The following is a 23497-nucleotide window of genomic DNA, read 5'->3' on the forward strand; positions in this document are numbered from 1 at the left end:
AAAAATAAATAACAATATGGGGATGAGGTAGTTGGGTGGGCTATTTACAGATGGGCTATGTACAGGTGTAATGATTGGTAAGCTGCTCTGACAGCTGATGCTTAAAATTAGTGAGGGAGATATAAGTCTCCAGCTCCAGTGATTTTTGCAATTCGTTCCAGTCATTGGCAGCAGAGAACTGGAAGGAAAGGCAGCAAAATAAGGAGTTGGCTTTGGGGGTGACCAGTGAAATATACCTACTGGAGCGCGTGCTACGGGTGGGTGTTGCTATGGTGACCAGTGAGCTGAGATAAGACGGGGCATTACCTGCAAAGACTTATAGATGACCTGGAGACAGTGGGTTTGGTGACAAATATGAAGCGAGGACCAGCCAACAAGAGCATACAGGTCGCAGTATGGGGCTTTGGTGACAAAACGGATGGCACTGTGATAGACTACATCCCATTTGCTGAGTAGAGTGTTGGAGGCTATTTTGTAAATGACATCGCCGAAGTCAAGAATTGGTAGGATAGTCAGTTTTACGAGGGGATGTTTGGCAGCGTGAGTGAAGGAAGCTTTGTTGTGAAATAGGAAGCTGATTCTAGATTTAATTTTGGATTGGAGATGCTTAATGTGAATCTGGAATGAGAGTTTACAGTCTAACCAGACACCTAGGTATTTGTAGTTGTCAGAACCGTCCAGAGTAGTTGTCAGATCCATCCAGAGTAGACAGGCGGGCGGGTGCAGGCAGCGATCGGTTGAAGAGCATGCATTTAGTTATGCTTGCATTTAAGAGCAGTTGGAGGCCATGGAAGGAGTGTTGTATGGCATTGAAGCTTGTCTGGAGGTTAGTTAACAAAGTGTCCAAAGAAGGGCCAGAAGTATACAGAATGGTGTTGTCTGCGTAGAGGTGGATCCGAGAATCACCAGCAGCAAGAGCAACATCATTGATGTATACAGAGAAAATAGTCGGCCCGAGAATTTAACCCTGTGGCACCCCCTTAAAGACTGCCAGAGGTCGCGACAACAGGCCCTGCGATTTGATACACTGAACTCTGAGAGTAGTTGGTGAACCAGGCGAGGCAGTCATTTGAGAAACCAAGGCTGTTGAGTCTGCCGATAAGAATGCGGTGATTGACCGAGTCGAAACCTTGGCCAGGTCGATGAATACGGCTGCACTGTATTGTCTTTTATCGATGGCGTTTATGATATCGTTTAGGACCTTGAGCGTGGCTGAGGTCGGAAACCAGATTGCATAGCAGTGAAGGTACGGTGGGATTCGAAATGGTCGGTGATCTGTTTGTTAACTTGGCTTTCGAAGAAAGGCACGGTAGGATAGATGTAGGTCTGTAACAGTTTGGGTCTAGAGTGTCACGGGGGATGACCGCGGCAGCTTTCCAATCTTTTGGGATCTTAGATGATACGAAAGAGAGGTTGAATTTTCTGTCAGGGCCCAGGTCTGATGCAGAAGATCTAGGTGCTGCTTTAGGCCCTCCTTGGCTGGGGACAGAAGCAACAGATCATCAGCACACAGTAAGTAGACATTTGACTTGAGATTCTAGTAGTGTGAGGCATAGTGCTACAGACTGTTCTAGTGCCCTTGCCAATTCGCTGACATATATGTTAATGAGTGTGGGGCTCAAGCTGCATCCCTATCTCACCCCACGGCCCTATGGAAATATATATTTTTTTGTTGCCAATTTTAACCGCACACTTGTTGTGTACATGGATTTTATGATGTCGTATGTTTTTTTTCCCCAACACCGCTTTCCATCAATTTATATAGCAGACCCTCATGCCAAATTGAGTCAACAAACCTTTTTGATATCAAAGCATGAGAAGACTTTGCTTTTGATTTGGTTTGTTTGTTTGTCAAATACAGTGTGCAGGGTGAATACGTGATCTGTCATACGGTAATTTGGTAGAAAGACATTTTGACATTTTCTCTGTACATTCTTTTTACTGATAATGCAGAGGATTTTCCAAAGATTTTCCGCATATCCCGCGGTAGTTATTGAGATCAAATTTGTCTACACATTTGTGGATTGGGGTGATCAGTCCTTGGTTCCAAATATTGGGGAAGATGCCAGAGTTGAGGATGAAGTTAAAAAGTTGAAGTATAGCCAATTGGAATTTGTGGTCTGTATATTTTATAATTTCATTTAGGATACGATCAACACCACAGGCCTTTTGGGTTTGTATATTGTCCTATAGTTCATTCAATGTAATTGGAGAATCCAGTAGGTTCTGGTTGTCTTTAATAGTTGATTCAAACATTTGTATTTGATCATGTATATGTTTTTCTGTTTTTCTTTGTTATAGAGCCAAAAAGATTGGAGAAGTGGTTTATCCATACATTTCCATTTTGAATAGATAACTCTTCGTGTTTGCAACGATGTGCGCTGAGAGTGCACCCAAAAGTGGTTAGAGTCTATGGATTCTTCAATTACATTGAGCTGATTCTGACATTCTGTGCCTTCTTTTTCCGTGATGTATTTCTGTATTGTTTTAGTGATTCACCATAGTGAAGACATTGGCTCAGGTTTCTGGGTCTCTATGTTTTGGTTCGATAGGTTTCTCAATTTCTTTCTTAGGTTTTGCATTCTTCATCAAACCAATTGTCATTGTTGTTATGTTGTCTGCTTTAAATTTAGGGAAGCTTAGAGGTCAAATATACTTTTTAGGTTTTCTACTGCCAAGTTTACACCTTCACTATTACAGTGAAACATTTTGTCCAGGAAGTTGTCTAGAAGGGGTTGAATTTGTTGTTGCCTGATTTTGTTGTTGTTTTTTTGTTGTTTTGTTTTTTTGTTTTCTACACTACTTTCCTTCCATCTTTTGCATTTGTTAATGTTAGGCAGTTCCTTTGACTTTGATGCCTTGAGTATTGCTCTGTTCAAGTAGACTGTGATTTTGCTGTGATCTGATAGGGGTGTCAGTAAACACTCTGAGAGACTCTGGGTTGAGGTCAGTGATAAAGTAATCTACAGTACTAAAATGAAATGAAATGAAATTGTGTTTGTCACATGCGCCGAAATCCAACAGGTGTAGACCTTACAGCGAAACGATTCATTTCAAGCCCTTAACCAACAATCTAGTTTTAAGACAATATACCTAAAATAAAGTATGAGATAAAAATAGCAAATAATTAAAGAGCAGCAGTAAAATAACAATAGCGGGGTTATATACAGAGGGTACCGGTACAGAGTCAATGTGCGGGGGTACCGGTGTTCGAGGTTATTGAGGTAATATGTACATGTAGGTAGAGTTATTACAGTGACTATGTATAGATAATAACAGAGAGTAGCAGCAGCGTAGAAGGGGGGAGGGCATAGCAAATAGTCTGGGTAGCCATTTGATTAGATGTTCAGGAGTCTTATGGCTTGGGAATAGAAGCTGATTAGAAACCTCTTGGACCTAGACTTGGCGCCCCCGTACAACTTGCCGTGTGGTAGCAGGGAGAACAGTCTATGACTAGGGAGCCTGGAGTCTTTGACAATATTTAGGGCCTTCCTCTGACTCCGCCTGGTATAGAGGTTCTGGATGGCAGGAAGCTTAGCCCCAGTGATGTACTGGGCCGTACGCAGTACCCTCTGTAATGACTTTCGGTCGGAGGCTGAGCAGTTACCATACCAGGCAGTGATGCAACCCATCAGGATGCTCTCGATGGCGCAGCTGTAAAACCTTTTGAGGATCTGAGGACCCATGCTAAATATTTTCAGGCTCCTGAGGGGGAATAGGTTTTGTCGTGCCCTCTTCACGACTGTCTTGGGATAATGCTGTTGATGTGAGCCATGACCATCCTTTCAAAGCATTTCATGGCTAAAGAAGTGAGTGCTATGGGTCAGTAGTCATTTAGGCAGGTTACCTTAGTGTTCCTGGGCACAGGAACTATGGTGGTCTGCTGGAAGCATGTTGGCATTAGACTCCAACAGGGAGAGGTTGAAAATGTCAGTGAAGAAACTTGCTAGTTGGTCAGCGCGTGCTCAGAGTACACATCCATCTGGCCCTGTGGCCTTGTGAATGTTTCTCACATTGGCTGTGGAGAGCATGATCTCACAGTCGTCCGGAACAGCTGATGCTCTCATGCATGTTTCAGTGTTACTTGCCTCGATGCAAGCATAGAAGTTATTTAGCTTGTCTGGTCGGCTTGTGTCACTGGGAAGCTCTCAGCTGTGCTTCCCTTTGTAGTCTGTAGTTTGCAAGCCCTGGCACATCCGACGAGCTTCAGAGCCGGTGAAGTACGATTCGATCTTAGTTCTGTATTGAAGCTTTGCCTGTTTGATGGTTCGTCGGAGGGCACTGCAGGATTTTTTATAATCTTCCTGGTTAGAGTTCCGCTCCTTGAAAGCGGCAGCTCTACCCTTTAGCTCAGTGTGAATGTTTCCTGTAATCCATTGGTTCTGGTTGGGGTATGTATGTACCGTCATTGTGGGGACGACGTCATCGATGCACATATTGATGAAGCCAGTGACTGATGTGGTGTACTCCTCAATGTCATCAGATGAATCCTGGAACATGTTCCTATCTGTGCTAGCAAAACACTCCTGTAGTTTTGCATTTGCTTCGTCTGACCACTTTTTTATAGACTGAGTCACTGGTTGTTCCTGCTTTAATTTTTGCTTGTAAGCAGGAATCACAAAGATAGAATTATGGTCATATTTGCCAAATGGAGGGTGAGGGAGAGCTTTGTACACGTCTCTGTGTGTGGAGTAAAGATGTTGAGTTTTTTCCCTCTGGTTGCACATTTAACATGCTGATAGAAGTCCCCGGCCACTAGGAGCGCCGCCTCTGGATTATCATTTTCCTGTTTGCTTATGGCGCTATACAGCTCGTTGTGTGCGGTTTTCGTGTCAGCATTGGTCTGTGGTGATATGTAGACAGCTATGAAAAATAGAGATGAATACTCTCTAGGTAGATAGTGTGGTCTACAGCTTATCATGAGATACTCTACTTCAGGCGAGCAAAACCTTGAGACTTCCTTAGATATCGTGCAAAAGCTGTTGTTTACAAATATACATATGCCGCCGCCTGGTGTCTTGCCAGGGGCTGCTGTTCTATACTGCCGATAGAGTGTATAACCTGCCAGCTGTATGTTATTAAGGTCGTCGTTCAGCCACAACTCGGTGAAACATAAGATATTACAGTTTTTAATGTCCTGTTGGTACAGTAGGATACACTTGCTTTCAGTTCGTCCCATTTATTTTCCAGCGATTGAACGTTGGCTCGTTTTTTTCCCCCAGCGATTGAATGTTGGCTAACAATAAAGATTGCAAAGGCTGATTAGCCACTTGTCGCCTGATCCTCACAAGGCAATCAAGATCTCTGTCCGCAAAATCTCTGTTTCTTTCTCCAGCGATTGACGGGGATGTTTGGAGTATATCCTTCCCGTCCAACTCATTAAAGAAAGATTATTTGTCCAATTCGAGGTGAGTAATAGCTGTTCTGATGTCCAGAAGCTCTTTTCGGTCATAAGAGACGGTAGCAGCAACCTTATGTACAAAATAAGTTACAAACAATGCGAAAAAGAAAAAAAAATAGCGCGGTTGGTTATTAAGAGCCAACAAATGGCAGCCATCCTCTCCGGCGCCATTAACCCTGCCAAGGGATTAGCTGTAGGTGTACCTACCGTAAGAGTGCCCTCGAAGCCTACCATTAACTATTTGCAAACATTTCAAAACAACTGTTCTTGGTTTGTTATTATGAGGCTTTGTGTGTAGATTGATGATGAAAATGTTGTGCCAGTCTGTTTCGTGTGCCTGGAGTGTGTAGACTAACTCTCTGAGCTATCTCTCTCTCCAGCTCTGTGAATTTATCCCACTCAATGATGGAGGAGCAGTGCAGTTGTGTGACCTGGGTGTGTTCAGTGCTGGGGGGGGGGGCTATCCTCGTCTGCAGGACAGTTTGAAGAGATGTGATCAGACTCACTCGGGGTGGGGTAGTTGTCACCAAGAGAAAGCTCCTCCTGCCGTCCTTTTGGAAATGTATGAATTTGCCCTGCTCCACCACTGTTCCATTGTTGTACAGGTTGACAGAGGTTGTCTCAGTCTCAGGGTCCTCATTTCATACTATTCTGATTTTCCACCCTCTGCCTCTTAAAGCTGTGTGCCATGGCCAGAGATGGTCTGTGTGTAAGATTAGGTTGCTTACGTTCCCATTTTTCTACAGTAGCAGTCAGCAAAAAGTGTCTCTGGATTGTCCATGAGGAGCTTCTCTTTGTACTCTTTCCGTGCCTTGTCATTTTTTATGTCCAAAGGGTGACCTCTGCACAGAGGGAAGCCATGGAGCAGTTGGCCAAAGAGGCCTCTGCATTTGGGTGGGGGAGGAACTCTGCTGTCATTGTTGGGCACAGGGGCTTCACACCTCTCACTTCACACTTCAGTGCTAGTAAAATGGCAGCCGGGTATTTTCTTTCCTAGCAAGCTTGGTAGCTTTTTAACGTAGCATTCAGTCTCCATAAAGTGAAATATCTAGAGATTATGGTCATTTTCATTTCATTCTAGGCTTTCGAAGTAGCTTCAGAATGGACTTTACCTACTCAGTTCCAGGATGGATGATATTTTCGGGTTTCTCTTGCTCTTCTTTTGCCGGTTGCTGGTTTGTCAGGAATTTTGCTAGATAGTCCTTAGCAGTAAGAATTCTTGGTAATAAAAAAGTAATTTTGTCCAAAATCAGGTTGTAGGTTTGGAGTTTTGAGTTGGAGTGAAGGTTATGTTGTGGAAGGTAGTATCCTGTATATGCCATTGTAAAAAAAATCAAAGTTTATACAACCCTAAATCTATATTTTTGTACAAACATGCTGAAAAATGCTAAATCTTCCTCTCTTCTCTTCCTGTCTTCTATCTCTCTCGCTTTCTTTCTCTGTCTTTGTCTCTCTCTCTCTCTCTCTGTCTCTCTGTCTCTCTCTCTGCAGGAGCGTATCTTCCTCACGTTATCCAACTACATCTTCACAGCGATCTTCGTGGCTGAGATGACAGTCAAGGTAAGAGGGCACCACGGAGACAGATCCTACCAGCGGGAAAAACCCACACTCTCCTACCCAGGAAGGAACACTGATCACTATGCCTTCGGGGCTGTGGTTAAGGCCTCCACAGACCTGGTCTAATCCACAGAGCCAGGTTAAATCTCTTTGCCCTCTGGCTGATATTGTTGCCCGTAGGCACAAATCTAAGATCAGCCTATTTTACCTGAATCTGAACCTTTACAGTAAGAGTAAAAAAAATGCCCAACTGACCATAGATCAGTGTCTCGTGGTTATACTGTATCCTACTCCTATGAGGACTTCTTATACGACGCATATCCATCAGTTGTTTCTGTGTTCATTCTGTCCCAAAGCTTCTTTGATGAAATAGAAAGAAAGAGAGAAGGGGGGGACGGACGAACGAAAGTACCATTTCAGTGTTTCATTAACGGTCACCATTTAGAGTGAGACGAGCAAATAGATCCGAGATGAGAAAATAGAGCCTAACAAAGTACCTAAAATACCTGAAATACCTTAGATAGCTAAGATGACAGAAATGCATTAAGGCACGGCCCACCTCCAAATGATTGATCTTCAGCTCTACCTGTTCACTGTCATTAAGACAGACAAAGCCTTGAAGAAAACAGGCTTTCAGTGTGATACCTCGGTAAGCCTCAAACACACACTCACACGAATGGGAGGGAACGCTGGCACACACACATATACACACACACACACACAAAGAGAGCGAGACACCTGTTACAAATACTAAGGAAATGATTGTCTAGCCGATATTCAAATGGCTCTGGCTTTGAATGGAGGGTCATGTCTCCGTATAGAGGCTTGTGGCAGGGGTAGGGAGCGGTGAGGAGGGGTGAGGGCTAGAGAAAGTTCACAGGTGTCACTCACTAAGACCTCCATTTCTATTCTGGTGCCCAACGCAATGCCAGGGCTCACACACACACGCACGCACACACATTCAGGGCAGACGGACACAAAATGGAAATCATGCCCAGGAATAATGGGGCTCGGGGGAGGTTAATTAACGTCACACACAGGAAGTCAGATGTCTGGGGGAAACTGACAGGGGCATAGGAACCAAAGGCTTTGTAACCTCGACACGTCTTTGTTCATCAGGGGTTTGATCATTCTCTTTGATACTGCCTGGTTATATATAGATTCATGCCTTAACGCTCTGACGAGGCACAGCATATGCAAATGAAGCCATGCCTAGTTGAGATGCAGTTTGTGAAGCTTCTATGGGTTATTGTTGTGTCTCAGTCATTTTTTGTAGATTGAAATACTGAGAGAAGAAAAGTCTTCAACGACAAAAGTTTGTATCTCACTTGGCTTGGCCTAATTTACTTTGCACAACTCGAGAGGTGCCTCTCTGATTGACTGCTTTGAATATGTGTGTTTGTGTATATGCGTTACCATGCGATACCGTCTTTGTTTGTGAATGTAATTTCGTAGAATGTATGTCGTTAACCCAGTGTTTGTGTATATTCTCAGGTGGCTGCACTGGGCTGGTTATTTGGTGATAAGGCCTACCTGAGGAGCAGCTGGAACATTCTAGATGGGATTTTAGTGATGATTTCAGCCATAGATATCCTGGTCTCATTGGTATCGAACAGCAGCCCCAAGATACTGGGCATGCTCAGAGTGCTGCGCTTACTACGGACGCTCAGGCCACTACGGTGAGTTACACAAACAGCGGACCCACACAAATACACACGCACATACACTCACACATACAAACACATACGCACCTTCTCACAATACCACAAAAAGACCTGTTCCCGAAACAGTACAATATATCTACCAGCCAACAGAGCATGACACTTTCCCCATATACAGTATACTGTACTAACTTGACATACTGTATCTCTTAGGCCTGCACAATGAATCAAATTCACAATATTGACATGTACATTATCCATATTTAAAGAGCTACATATCTTATGCAATATTTAGAAATGTATCTCAGTCGTGTGTAACGTCCGTTTTTATAGTTTAAATTTCTCCTCTTGCGCCTGCTTCCCACTAGAGTTACTGGTTAACTATATAAAATCATAAAATAAGATGATTTTAACATACTTTTTTTTTAATGACAAAGCTGTAAAACATTATGCTAAATATAACGCATCAATTTAGTGAAAACCATTCGTGTTTCATATGAGCGTTTCTGCATGAAATGTCCATTATATTTTTTACAGTTTGATTTCTTTTATTATGGTGTCATTTCTGGAAGAGTTAGAGTTATTTGAAAATATTGCTGTTGTGGGTGAGATTTTTTCCCCCATACATGTTCTCACTAAAACCAAATGGTTATATATAGAACCAAATAAAGGTTATTTGGCTTGTAACTATAGCAGATTCCTTTTTGGGGCTTTGTATAACCATTTTTTGAAGTTTCTATAAAGAACCATGCTTTAAATGGTACCCTTTCCTAAGGTTTTATAACAAGGGTATTCAACTCTTACCCTACGAGGTCCGGTACCTGTGTGTTTTCTGCTCTACCTGATATTTAATTGCTACAGTAGAACCAAGTCTATATCAGTCCATGATTAGAAGGGAACAACGAAAAAATGCAGTGGAACTGGCTTTGAGATCCAGAGTTGAGTTTTAGGGTTCTATAAAAAAAACATAAAAAGAGGTTCTATATAACAACAAAAAGGGTTCCGCTATGGTTACAACCCTTTTTGGGGCTATATAGAAAACGGTTTAATATAGAAAACCTTTTTTATGGTTCTTTATAGAACCTTTATGGAGAATGGTTCTATAATGAATCTCAGATCCTTGAAGAAACATACAGGGTTTTGTATTCTGGTTAGCCATATTGTTAAAATTCCATAGGCGTTATTATTGTTTTAATTAACAAGTTGAAACAGGTGTGCTAGTTCTGGAACAGCTTGCAGTCCGTGATGAGAGAATTGAGCACCACTGACTTAGTCTACTGTTTTCAATTGACACAAGACCATACATACAATACCTTTCAAACATTTGGGGTCACTTGTTTTTGAAAGAAAAGCACTTTTTTTTTGTCCATTAAAATAACATCAAATTGATCAGAAATACACTATAGACATTGTTAATTTTGTAAAAGATTATTGTAGCTGGAAACAGCAATTTTTTTATGGAATATCTACATACAGCGTACAGAGGCCCATTATCAGCAACCATCACTCCTGTGTTCCAATGGCACGTTATGTTAGCTAATCCAAGTTTATAATTTTAAAAGGTGAAATGATCATTAGAAAACCCTTTTGCAATTATGTTAGCACAGCTGAAAACTGTTGTTCTGATTAAAGCAATAAAACTGGCCTTTAGACTAGTTGAGTATCTTTGAGCATCAGCATTTGTGGGTTCGATTACAGGCTCAAAATGACCAGAAACAAAGAACTTTCTTCTGAAACTCATCAGGCTATTCCATGCGAGAAATTGTCAAGAAACTAAAGACCTCGTACAAAGCTGTGTACTACTCCCTTCACGGAACAGCGCAAACTGGTTCTAACCAGAATAGAAAGAAGAGTGGGAGGCCCCGGTGCACAACTGAGCGAGAGGACAAGTACATTAGAGTGTCTAGTTTGAGAAACAGATGCCTCACAAGTCCTCAACTGGCAGCTTCATTAAATAGTACCCGCAAAACACCAGTCTCAATGTCGAAAAAGTGAAGAGGCGACTCCAGGATGCTGGCCTGCTAATGCATATTTTTTTTGTATCAATTAGTATTTTTGAGTTAACCATATATTTGTAGTAATATTTGATCAGCCTTTTCTGGTGGATTAAACTGAATTTACAACCAACTTTCTATGGCTTGTTTTAAAAATAGCGATATGGAGATTATTTAATTTTAACATAACCGAAAGTGAGAGGTTGTAATCTGAACTAAAGGGAAAAGGGCAAGTCTTGAACACGGGGTGAGAAATTATTACGAATCTGCTAGAGATGAAATGAAGAAAATGGCGCCGACAGATAGGGCAGCCGTGCTTCTAGCTCCTAGGCAACTTTGCAGTATTTTTTTTTATGTGTTGTGTCTTATATTATTAGCCCAAAAAGTTTTTTGTGTTATTACATACATCCGGGAAGACCTATCGGATATCAGAGCGGTGGTAACTTGCCAGTATTACGACCAGGATATCAACTTTCCCAAATCTGATCCTTTGTTCGTACCCCCCAGGGCAATTGAACTGATTCCAGAGGCTGATCCAAAACAACACCGGCAGAGAAGAGGTATTCGGAGTGGATTTCTAGTCCGACTCAGGAGGTGCGCACACCACCCACCGCTTCTGAGTATGTTACTCGTTAATGTTCAATCACTGGATAATAAAGTTGACGAGCTCAGGGCGAGGAATTCCTTCCAGAGAGACATCAGGGACTGTAACATAGTCTGTTTCACGGAAACATGGCTCTCTTGGGATATACTGTCTGAATCCGTACAGCCATTTGTGTTCTCGGTTCATCGGGAAGACAGGAATACATTTTTCTCTGGGAAGAAGGGTGGGGGTGTATGTTTGATGATTAACTAATCATGGTGTGATTATGCTAACATACAGGAACTCAAGTCATTTTCTTCACACGACCTAGAATACCTCACAATCATATGCCGAACTTCACTGTACTTTATGCAATCTGGAATCCACATATCCTGAGGCCGCATTTATTGTAGCTGGGGATTTTAACAAAGCAAATTTGAGGAAAACGTTACCGAAGTTCTATCAACACATTAACTATAGTACTCGCGCTGCTCAAACACTCGACCACTGCAACTCCAACTTCCGGGATGCCTACAAGGCCCTCCCCCGCTCTTCCTTTGGAAAATCTGATCATGACTCCATTTTGCTCCACCCTTCCTTTCGGGCAGAAACTCAAATAGGAAGTACCGGTGCTAAGGACTACGCTTCAACGCTGGTCTGACCAATCGGAATCAACGCTTTTGATCACCCAGACTGGGATATGTTCTGGGTAGCCTGAGACGAATATACTGATACGGTGAAGGAAGTGTATAGGAGATGAAGTATCCACTGTGACTACAAACAGTCAGAATTTTAAATACACCTTAGCTAAATACATTTAAACTCAGTTTTTCACAATTCCTGACATTTAATCCTAGTAAATATTCCGTTTTAGGTCAGTTAGGATAACCACTTTATTTTAAGAATGTGAAATGTCAGAGTAATAGTAGAGAGAATGATTTATTTCAGCTCTTATTTCTTTCATCACATTCCCAGTGGGTCAGAAGTTTACATACACTTAATTAGTATTTGGCAGCATTGTCTTTAAATTGTTTAACTTGGGTCAAATTTTTCGGGTAGCTTTACACAAGCTTCCCACAATAAGTAGGGTGAATTTTGGCTCATTCCTCCTGACAGAGCTAGTGTAACTGAGACAGATTTGTAGGCCTTCTTGCTCGCTTTTTCAGTTCTGTCCACAAATTTTCTATAGGGATGAGGTCACGGCTTTTGGGATGGCCACTCCAATACCTTGACTTTGTTGTCCTTTAGCCATTTTGCCACAACTTTGGAAGTATGCTTGAGGTCATTGTCCATTTGGAAAACCCATTTGTGTCCAAGCTTTAACTTCCTGGCTGATGTCTTGAGCTGTTGCTTCAATATATCCACATAATTTCCCCCCCTCATGGAGCCATCTATTTTGTGAAGTGCACCAGTCCCTCCTGTAGCAAAGCACTCCCACAACATGATGCTGCCACCCCCGTGCTTCATGGTTGGGATGGTGTTCTTCGGCTTGCAAGCCTCCTCCTTTTTCCTCCAAACATAACGATGGTCATTATGGCCAAACAGTTCTATTGTTGTTTCATCAGACCAGAAGACATTTCTCCAAAAAGTATAATCTTTGTCCTCATGTCCAGTTGCAAACTGTAGTCTGGCTTTTTTTATGGCCGTTTTGGAGCAATGGCTTCTTCCTTGCTGAGCGGGCTTTCAGGTTATGCAGATATAGGACCCGTTTTACTGTGGATATAGATACTTTTGTACCTGTTTCCTCCAGAATCTTCACAAGGTCCTTTGCTTTTGTTCTGGGATTGATTTGCACTTTTCGCACCAAAGTACGTTCATCCCTCCTGAGTGGTATCATGGCATTGTGTTTATACTTGCATACTATTGTTTGTACAGATGAACGTGGTACCTGCAGGCATTTGGAAATTGCTCCCAAGGATGAACTAGAGGTCTTTGCTGATTTCTTTTGTTTCCCCCATGATTTCCTTTGATTGTCCCATGATGTCAAGCAAAGAGGCACTGAGTTTGAAGGTAGACCTTGAATACATCCACAGGTACACCTCCAATTGACTCGAATGATGTCAATTATCCTGTCAGAAGCTTCTAAAGCCATGACATAATTTTATGGAAATTCCCAAGCTGTTTGAAGGCACAGTCAACTTAGTGTATGTAAACTTCTGACCCACTGGAATTGTGATACAGTGAATTACAGTCATGCACAAAGGAGATATCCTAACCGACTTGCCAAAACTATAGTTTGTGAAGGAGAGATTTGTGGAGTGGTTGAAAAACGAGTTTTAATGACTGTGTATGTAAACTTCCGACTTCAACTGCATATATTCTTAATTCCATTCCTTTACTTTAGATTTGTGTGTATTGTGTGTATTGTTGTGCAATTGTTAGATATTCCTTGTTAGATATTGCTGCACTGTTGGAGATAGTGCAGCATTCCGCTACACCCACAATAACATCTGCTGAAAACGTGTATGTGACCAATACAATTTGATTTGATTTGATTTGAGAGAACTTGTTCTGATTTAAGTATAACTTTTGTATGATTGTAGCCTTTAGTGAGAGGTCTAATGCTTAATATTTAATCATTTCTGCGCTCCAAATTTCTGCCCTCGAAACTCCAAAAATGATGGCCGGTGAGTCGGAAGCAGGTGCAGGTGAACGTTTGAATTAAACAACAAAACAAAGAACACGACACTAACATAAGGCAGTATGCCGAGACACAAGAACACAGGGAGTGTTTTAAATGTATTTATTTTTTTGTTGGGGGTGATTTCGGGTCCGGGTGTTGGAGCTGAGCTACCTGGGAAGCCTCAGCCGGTTTGTAGGCTCCCATGCCTCACCGGGTTGGATAGGCTCCCATGCCGAAGCTGGATGAACAGTTACCCGTGCCTCAGCCGAGGCAAGCGGGGATGTCTGCGCCAGCTCATCAGGCTCTTACTTCTCAGCCGGTTCGTCAAGGTTTCTGCGCCTCAGTATTTGCGACCTGTCCGCTCTGGATCCCTGGGATCGTCCATGTCATTGGCGTCCTGCGGCTGGAGCCAAATGTGCTGGGGAGGGGGTACTGTCACGTACCCTCTCCCTCCAGCGCTCTATGTCGTCATGCTCCTGCACCTCAGCTTGATCAACAGGCTCCCGCTCCTTAGCAGAGGTGACTGGTCCCCTCCTGATCACCGGGATCGTCATCTTGGTCGGCGTCCTGTAGCTGGAGCCGCTCCCTCTCTAGCCTCTAGGTCACCAGGCTGCTCGTTTAATGGCGCACACCTGTCACCAGCGTTACACGTATTTGCGCATGATGAACTCACCTGGTCTCCATCACCTCCTTCATTAACTTCCCTTTATATGTCACTCCCATTTGTTTCTTCCCCAGTCATCATTGTTTCTGTTTCTGTTTCATGTCGTTGCGCTGTTTGTGTTTCTTGTTGTGTTCATTTATTTATTAAATGTATTCACTCACTGAACTTGCTTCCCGACTCTCAGCGTACATCGTTAAAATATTCATTATATAAATAGGCCCGTTTAATTTTGTCTGGCTTACCGTTAAAAACTCATTTGATATTTTTTGTTTATATCATTTAAAAAGTGTGGCAAGGCCATAAGCAAATACGTAAACTGGGTATGACTAAAGAGTTAATCAGGGTAATTTTTCCACAAATAACCCGGTATTTTCAAATCCATGCTAGTGTAACAGTATAACTTTAGACCGTCCCATCGCCCATACCCGGGCGCGAACCAGGGACCCTCTGCACACATCAACAACAGTCACCTCCTGAAGCATCGTTACCCATCGCTCCACAAAAGCCGCAGCCCTTGCAGAGCAAAGGGAACTTCTACTTCAAGGTCTCCGAGCAAGTGACGTCACCGATTGAAACGCTATTTAGCGCGCACCACCGCTAACTAAGCTAGCTGTTTCACATTCATTACACTAGCAAGATCTTATCTATTTTTGCTGACTTTCTATTCAAATGTATTGTAGTGACATCATTTATTTATTTCGGCATATGAATACGGAGTATGTCCACCTCACCGTCAGACCATTTTATTTGTAAATTACTTGGTAATGTAAAAGTTGTATTTTTTTCTGATCCTGTTGGTGTGTGTGGGTGTGTGTGGGTGTGTGTGTGTGTGTGTGTGTGTGTGTGTGTGTGTTTCCCTTACCTCATGGCTCTCTTCTCGTGAAGCTCTAGAGGCTTTGCCTGCACTAAAATATTTATCAACATCTCAGGAAGAGCACAAAAATCAAATATTCATTTTTCCTGCCCAATTTACCCACAAAACTCTGAGGATAACCACTTCAATCTCCTACCTGACCCCTCTCAATTTAGACCCCTGACCGCTTGGAAATGGAATCTACTATCCCTGCCTCCAAACTAAAAGTGCTTTTATCTTCGAGTTCATATTTGTGTGTGTGATCTCAGCAGCTTGAACCCATCAGATTAACAGTCATTTTCTATAATATAGTTTGTTTAGTTGATGTGGGTTTATGTACAAATATTGGGAAAGTATTAAGACCCCTTCATTTTTTCATATTTTGTTACGTTATAGCCTTGTTCTAAAAGTAAAAAAAGTGTTCCTCATCTACACACAATCGCGTCACAGATCCCTCTGGAACTGTGTCATTGCGCACACCTGGTCCCCATTCCCACTGATTGTATTTGTAGATATGTGCCCTTTGTTTCACCATTGGGCTGTCAATAATTGTTACTATGTCCGTTGGTCGTGTGATTACCTGTGCTGTGTGTTTTGGCTTTCGTGCCATTGTGGATTGCGCAGATGATTACCGGTCTCGTCCCATGTGATAATCATTGTGAGCTTGTGTTATTTAATCGAGGTACTCCTCGCTCTTTCCTTTGGGTTTCTACCCTGTGTGTTGTATACGTGTTTGTTTGGTCTTCATCCCTGTGCCTTTACATGGCACGCTGTAATTTTGGGTAATGAAAAAAAAAAATATTACGCATTCCTGCGCCTGTCTCCCGACCATTTATGCCAACGTGACACCGGATGGCCATTTGATTACTTGTTCAGCAGTCTTATAGCTTGGGGGTAGAAGCTGTTAAGGAGCCTTTTGGACCAAGACGTGGCACTCCAGTACCGCTTGCCGTGCAGTAGCAGAGAGAACAGTCTATGACTGTGAATTTTTGGGCCTTCCTCTGACACTGCCTAGTATATAGGTCCTAGATGGCAGAAAGCTTGGCCCCAGTGATATACTGGGCCGTACGCACTACCCTCTGTAGCGCCTTATGGTCAGATGTCGAGTAGTTGCCATACCAGGGGGTGATGCAACCGGTCAGCATGCTCTCAATGGTACAGCTGTAGAGCTTTTTGAGGATCTGGGGACCCATGTCAAATCTTTTCAGTCTCCTGTTGTTGTGTCCTCTTCACAACTGTCTTGGTGTGTTTACACCAAGGAACTTGAAACTCTCAACCAGCTCCAATACAGCCCGGTAGCTGTATTCGGCCCTCTTGTCCTGTAGTCCACGATCAGCTCTTTTGTCTTGCTCACGTTGAGGGAGAGGTTGTTGTCCTGGCACCACACCTCCAGGTCTCTGACCTCCTCCCTTTAGCCTGTCTCATCGTTGTCGGTGATCAGCCCTACCACTGTTGTGTCGTCACAAACTTAATGATGGTGTTGGAGTCGTGCTTGGCCACGCAGTCGTGGGTGAACATGGAGTACAGGAGGGAACTATGCACGCGCCCCAGAGAGGCCCTAGTGTTGAGGATCAGCATGGCAGATGAGTTGTTGCTCACCCTTACCATCTGGGGGGCGGCCTGTCAGGAAGTCCAGGATCCAGTTGCAGAGAGAGGTGTTTAGTCCCAGGGTCCTTAGTTTAGTGATGAGTTTTGTGGGCACTATGGTTCCCACAAACTACACATAAAGGAATATGTAGTTCTTGTATTTATTCAGTAAGATCCTGACTTGGAGCTGGCGGGAATAGTGTGCGAGAGAGAAATAGGATAGGAAGTTAGCGACATTCGAGGTAGAGCGAGAGAAGGAGAGATGGATAAAGAAACGAAGGGAAACGTTAAGCTGGTGTTCTCTCTTCTCCGCTGACGCTACAGCTGATCGCTCCGATCAGGAATAATACAATAATAATATCTCTTTTGAGAGTACACTCAGAAAAAAAGGTGCTATCTAGAACCTAAAAGGGTTCTTTAGGCTGTCCCCATAGGATAACCCTTTGAAGAGCTCTTTTTGGTTCCCTGTAAAACCCTTTCCACAGAGTGTTCTACATGGAACCCAAAAGGGTTCTACCTGGAACCAAAAAGGGCTCTCCTATGGGAACAGTGAAAGAACCCTTTTTCTAAGAGTGTATTAATTAGCTTTCAAACCCCAACGCTCGGACGAGAAGAGAGGAAAAGAGGACAGTTGAGGAGAGGTGGAGTGCATGAAAAGGCCATAATATTAGTATGCTGGTCTGGGTTTCTGTGATATATGGTATCTAAAGCTATAGATGTACTAAAGGCTGTCTCAGAGAAAGTTCAGTTAATTTGACAGAGAATTAAAGTTGCTTCAAGGAGAGCTCTGAAAATGAGGGCTTAATGTGTTCTGAACTGAGCTTGTGTGGCAAGCATCTCTTTTTGGACACTGTGTTAACTAACCTCCAGACGAGCTTCAATGCCATACAACACTTCTTCCGTGGCCTCCAACTGCTCTTAAACGCAGGGAAAACTAAATGCATGCTATTCAACCGATCCCTGCCCGCACCTGCTCGCCCGTCCAGCATCACTACGGCTCTGACTTAGAATACGTGAACAACTACAAATACCTTGGTGTCTGGTTAGACTGTAAACTCTCCTTCCAGACTCACATTAAGCATCTCCAATCCAAAATTACATCTAGAATTGGCTTCCTATATCACAACAAAGCATCCTTCACTCATGCTGCCAAACATACCCTCGTAAAACTGACCATCCTACCGATCCTCGACTTCGGTGATGTCATCTATAAAATAGCCTCCAACACTCTACTCAAAAAACTGGATGCAGTCTATCACAGTGCCATCCGTTTTGACACCAAAGTCACATACACTACCCACTATTGCGACCTGTACGCTCTCGTTGGTTGGCCCTCGCTTCATACTCATCGCCAAACCCAATGGCTACATGTTATCTAAAAGTCTCTGCTAGGTAAAGCCCCGCCTTATCTCAGCTCACTGGTCACCATAGCAGCACGCACTCCAGCAGGTATATCTCAAATCAAATGTATTTATATAGCCCTTCGTACATCAGCTGATATCTCAAAGTGCTGTACAGAAACCCAGCCTAAAACCTCAAACAGCCAGCAATGCAGGTGTAGAAGCACGGTGGCTAGGAAAAACTCCCTAGAAAGGCCAAAACCTAGGAAGAAACCTAGAGAGGAACCAGGCTATGTGGGGTGGCCAGTCCTCTTCTGGCTGTGCCGGGTGGAGATTATAACAGAACATGGCCAAGATGTTCAAATTTTCATAAATGACCAGCATGGTCAAATAATAATAATCACAGGCAGAACAGTTGAAACTGGAGCAGCAGCACGGCCAGGTGGACTGGGGACAGCAAGGAGTCATCATGCCAGATAGTCCTGAGGCATGGTCCTAGGGCTCAGGTCCCCCGAGAGAGAGAAAGAAAGAGAGAATTAGAGAGAGCATACTTAAATTCACACAGGACACCGGATAGGACAGGAGAAGTACTCCAGATATAACAAACTGACCCTAGCCCCCCGACACATAAACTACTGCAGCATAAATACTGGAGGCTGAGACAGGAGGGGTCAGGAGACACTGTGGCCCCAACCGATGACACCCCCGGAGAGGGCCAAACAGGAAGGATATAACCCCACCCACTTTGCCAAAGCACAGCCCCCACGCCACTAGAGGGATATCTTCAACCACCAATTTGCCATCCTGAGACAAGGCTGAGTATAGCCCACAAAGATCCCCGCCACGGTACAACCCAAGGGGGGGCGCCAACCCATCTCACTGGTCACCCCCAAAGCCAATTCCTCTTTTGGTCGTCTTTCCTTCCAGTTCTCTGCTGCCAATGACTGGAACGAACTGCAAAAATCTCTGAAGCTGGAGACTCATATCTCCATCACTAGCTTTAAGCACCAGCTGTCAGAGCTGCTCACAGATCACTGCACCTGTACATAGCCCATCTGTAAACAGCCCATCTATCTACCTAACCTCTTCCCCACAGAGGAACATACAGTATTTATTTATTTATCTTGCCCCTTTGCACCCCAGTATCTCTACTTACACATTCATCTTCTGCACATCTGTCATTCCAGTGTTTAAATTGCCATATTGTAATTACTTCGCCACCATGGCCTATTTATTGCCTTAACTCCCTTATCTTACCTCATTTGCACTCACTGTACATAGACTTTTTGTTTTCTTTTGTTCTACTGTATTATTGACTATGTTTTGTTTATTCCATGTGTAACTCTGTGTTGTTGTATGTGTTGAATTGCTATGCTTTATCTTGGCCAGGTCGCAGTTGCAAATGAGAACTTGTTCTCAACTAGCCTACCTGGTTAAATAAAGGTGAAATAAAATAAATAAAATAATTAAAATCTCATAGGACTAAATTAAAATAATGGAGAAAATCAACGCTTGACAAAACTCTACAGCATTAACAGCTAAAAAGTATGCAGATCAATTTATTTTCACATTCAAACTATTACACAAACAAAAGGGAGAAGAGCAACACACTAGAGCATTGGAATTGTACTTGTGATTTTCAGTTTGTCAGTTCAGAGTCTTTAGTTTGGTTTCAGGGGAGGAGAGGAGAGGACTGTGTTAATTAAACATGAGTCTGTGTTTTCCCCTCAAGCATTGGAGTGTGTAAGATTCACACACACACACACACACACACACACACACACACACACACACACACACACACACACACACACACACACACACACACACACACACACACACACACACACACGATTAGAAGAAGACATTATATACATCCCTGCCTGAGGTGACATTACGGCCAGTGAGAAAGAGTCCCTGTTCCTCTCTACTCATCTTTTTCTTCTCTTCAGCTCATTCATTCGTCCATCCTCAGTGACTGTTCTGTTCTAACACTCTGCATACTGGATATGCTGAAGTAGGTAAGAAGGAAAAGACAAGGAGAGAAGAAAAAAACGATCCTACACTCTACTCCAACTACTCACATTGTCCCAGATACCAGTGCATGCGTGTGTATTTACATCTCTGTCTGCAGGTGTGTGTGTTGGTTTTCCTCATTACGGATATTAATGCCGTTATACAGAAGCAGAGAGGAGTCTCCAGGAGAGTGTGTGTGTGTGTGTGTGTGTGTGTGTGTGTGTGTGTGTGTGTGTGTGTGTGTGTGTGTGTGTGTGTGTGTGTGTGTGTATTTTTGTTTAATATGGCACATACACACTACTGTGTTCATCCATCAACACTGTGACCTCAATTCAGGCTTCACCACGGGGAATCCTGTTATTAGCACCTAAATGTCCCCTTTAAGACACCTTACCTCCCCTTTATGTCTCCTTAAGTCACCTTATTTCAACATAGCTCTCTCACAATTAGCTGCAACCAGAGGGAAGATAGACGGTTCCAAAAATGCCAGGGTGGTGGGGGTCAGGAGTGTTAGCCACATTGTCTATTGATGTATCCTCTCTGTCTTCCCTTGGTTGACCCCTGTCAGCTGTGCGTTTTGGCTCACCCGTCTCTCCCATCTGGGGGGGTTGTATCCTCGTACCCCTCGCCCCGTGACTGGGCACTTCGTTACCTCCCGTGTTAATTAAAACAGCCTCCAAACATATACATTTTACATCCCAGTCGCTTAGCTAATGCTTTCATCCAGAAGAGAGTCTCACAATGATTGTATTCCTACTAAGAGGGTGGAAATGACACTTACACAGTAAGAAAAACCTTTATTTTATAGATGAGTGCTGGTAAATTCACAGTGAATATAATACAATAGTCAAATTGAAAGGTGTGTATCAAATGTGGAGAAAAAGAGGGGGGGTCAGAAAGAAAAGAGGAGGGAAGAGAGAGGAGAAGTAATGCAGGGGTAGGGTAGGGTCCATCTCTCCTTCCATCTCTAATGTACCTCCCTCTATCCATCCCTCCATCCATCTCTCTTGCCCCCTTCATCTTCCATCCCTTGCTCAGAGTTGTTTAATCAGAGTCGTTCTCTGCTCGGGAACGAGCGTCTCGCTTATTGCTTTACTTGTTGTCGTTCCTCCGAGCGAGGGGAGGACGGAGGGAGGGAGACCATGAATGAATAGACATTTTCCATGTATGAATAGACAGTATTGAAAGAGTCCCTGCTGTAATCATCAGTGTGTATTGACTTGTCATAAAAGACTTGGCAAGACAAGCACCTTGACTACACCCTAACAATGTTTTTGTTCCAAAGACACATCGTCTTGAATGTCATGAGGAGAAATCACTGTTTTTATATGCAGACTTAGAAAACAATGAGGTAAAAAACACTCATGATTTGCTGTGCTAGATACATAAGCAAGGACATGGGAACGGTAGGAGAGACGAGACCCTACTTAACTGTACAAACAAAGATGGCATGTTTCTATCCTCTGTAGACTCGCCAAATTTCTTGCCGCTTCTCCCTCGTCTTCTCATGTTTCCTCCCTCTATTTCGTTCTCTGGTATACACTGAGTGTATGGTCGGGGCATGGGGAGGGAGAGGGAAGCTTTTACAAAAAGTGGTCAAATATATAAAAGGTAGATTTCACACTTGGATTTTTTGGGGCAAGGACATATACAGTATTCTACCCTCCACAACATAACCCTCACTCCAAATCAAAACTCTAAACCTACAACCTGATTTTGGACAAAATGACCTGGAAGGATTACTGCTACCAAAGATTATTATTTCCAAGAGTTTGCTCTGGCAAACAAACAACAGAAACCTGAAAACACCATCCAACCTTGCTAGGACAGAACATATCTGACTGCAACTTCAATTAATACTGAGGAGTGAAATGAGAGGAGTCAAAGCCCTTGAGCCCAGCAATGGCAGGATAGTTTCACAGCCTACCTCACCAAAATGCCGAGGTCTTTGAAGCCTCCTCCGGAAGTTCAGAGGACATTACAATACAGGAAAATTAAGAGACACATTTGGCTGACTATTATAACATTGGGAACATAAGCAACTTAAACTTCCACACAGACCATCTCCGGGCATAGTGCAGTGTTGGGGGGGGGGGGGGTGTTAGTGAAGGGTGGAAACTCAGGATACGAGACAACAAGGACTATGAGTCAGCCAATGTCAACCTGTACAAGTCTGGTACAGTAATTGTACAGGGTAAGCCCAAATAGTTTCAGCTAGACTTTCACATAATCAAAGAGATAGCTCAGCAGGATATGCTCTCTCTTGAGAAAGATACCCCCTCCTCGAGTGTGTCAGACCAGACCTCTTCATTATACAACCCCACAGATGAGCAACCCAGCACAGAGTACTACTCCCTTATTGAAATGAAGGATACATTCACCCAGCTGGAGCTGGAACAGCAGGTGAACACACTCCAGTCAGCACAAAAAAATAGTCCAGCTCAACAACACCCCCTAAACCAGACCCGGAGAGACTGGAGGTGGAGAGAGACATGTCTGCACTATGGACTGTGAGACAACATCAACAGGAGAAAGAGCAGGAGAAAAATAACAAGAAGCAAACATATATAGATGATCAAATACAAATCCTAGAGTCAACTATTAAAGACTGCCATAATCCACTGGATTCTCCAATTACATTGAATGAACTACAGGACAAAATACAAAACCCGCAAACCCAAAAAGGCCTGTGGTGTTGATGGTATCCTCAATAACATCATAAAATATACAGACCACAAATTCCAATTGGCTATATTTAAACTCTTTAACAGTATCCTTAGGTCTGGCATCTTCCCCAATATTTGGAACCAAGGACTGATCACCCAATCCCACAAAAGTGGAGACAAATTTGACCCCAATAACTACCGTGAGATACAGTTGAAGTTTTACATACACCTTAGCTAAATACATTTAAACTCAGTTTTTCACAATTCCTGACATTTAATCCCTGTAAAAATTCCCAGTTGGTCAGAAGTTTACATACACTCAATTAGTATTTGGTAGCATTGCCTTTAAATCGTTTAACTTGAGTCAAACTTTTCGGGTAGCCTTCCACAAGCTTCCCACACTAAGTTGGGTGAATTTTGACCCAATCCTCCTGACAGAGCTGGTGTAACTGAGTCAGGTTTGTAGACCTCCTTGCTTGCACACGCTTATTCAGTTCTGCCCACAAATCTTCTATAGGATTGAGGTCATGGCTTTGTGATGGCCACTCCAAT

The 23497-nt window shown here is 43.2% G+C and overlaps 1 protein-coding gene across 7 annotated transcripts in view; it reads left to right on the forward strand.

Annotated features, from left to right (window-relative positions):
* cacna1g (calcium channel, voltage-dependent, T type, alpha 1G subunit) overlaps positions 1 to 23497 on the forward strand; it is a 198029-nt gene that overhangs the window by 120070 nt on the left and 54462 nt on the right. For all 7 annotated transcript variants that reach the window (XM_031804822.1, XM_031804826.1, XM_031804827.1 and 4 more), the window contains 2 exons: positions 6893 to 6961; positions 8453 to 8637. In XM_031804822.1, coding sequence (XP_031660682.1) covers positions 6893 to 6961; positions 8453 to 8637 — 254 coding nt within the window. The remainder of the gene's footprint in view (positions 1 to 6892; positions 6962 to 8452; positions 8638 to 23497) is intronic.

The sequence above is a fragment of the Oncorhynchus kisutch genome, linkage group LG25, assembly GCF_002021735.2.
Source record: "Oncorhynchus kisutch isolate 150728-3 linkage group LG25, Okis_V2, whole genome shotgun sequence".
NCBI lineage: Eukaryota > Metazoa > Chordata > Actinopteri > Salmoniformes > Salmonidae > Oncorhynchus > Oncorhynchus kisutch.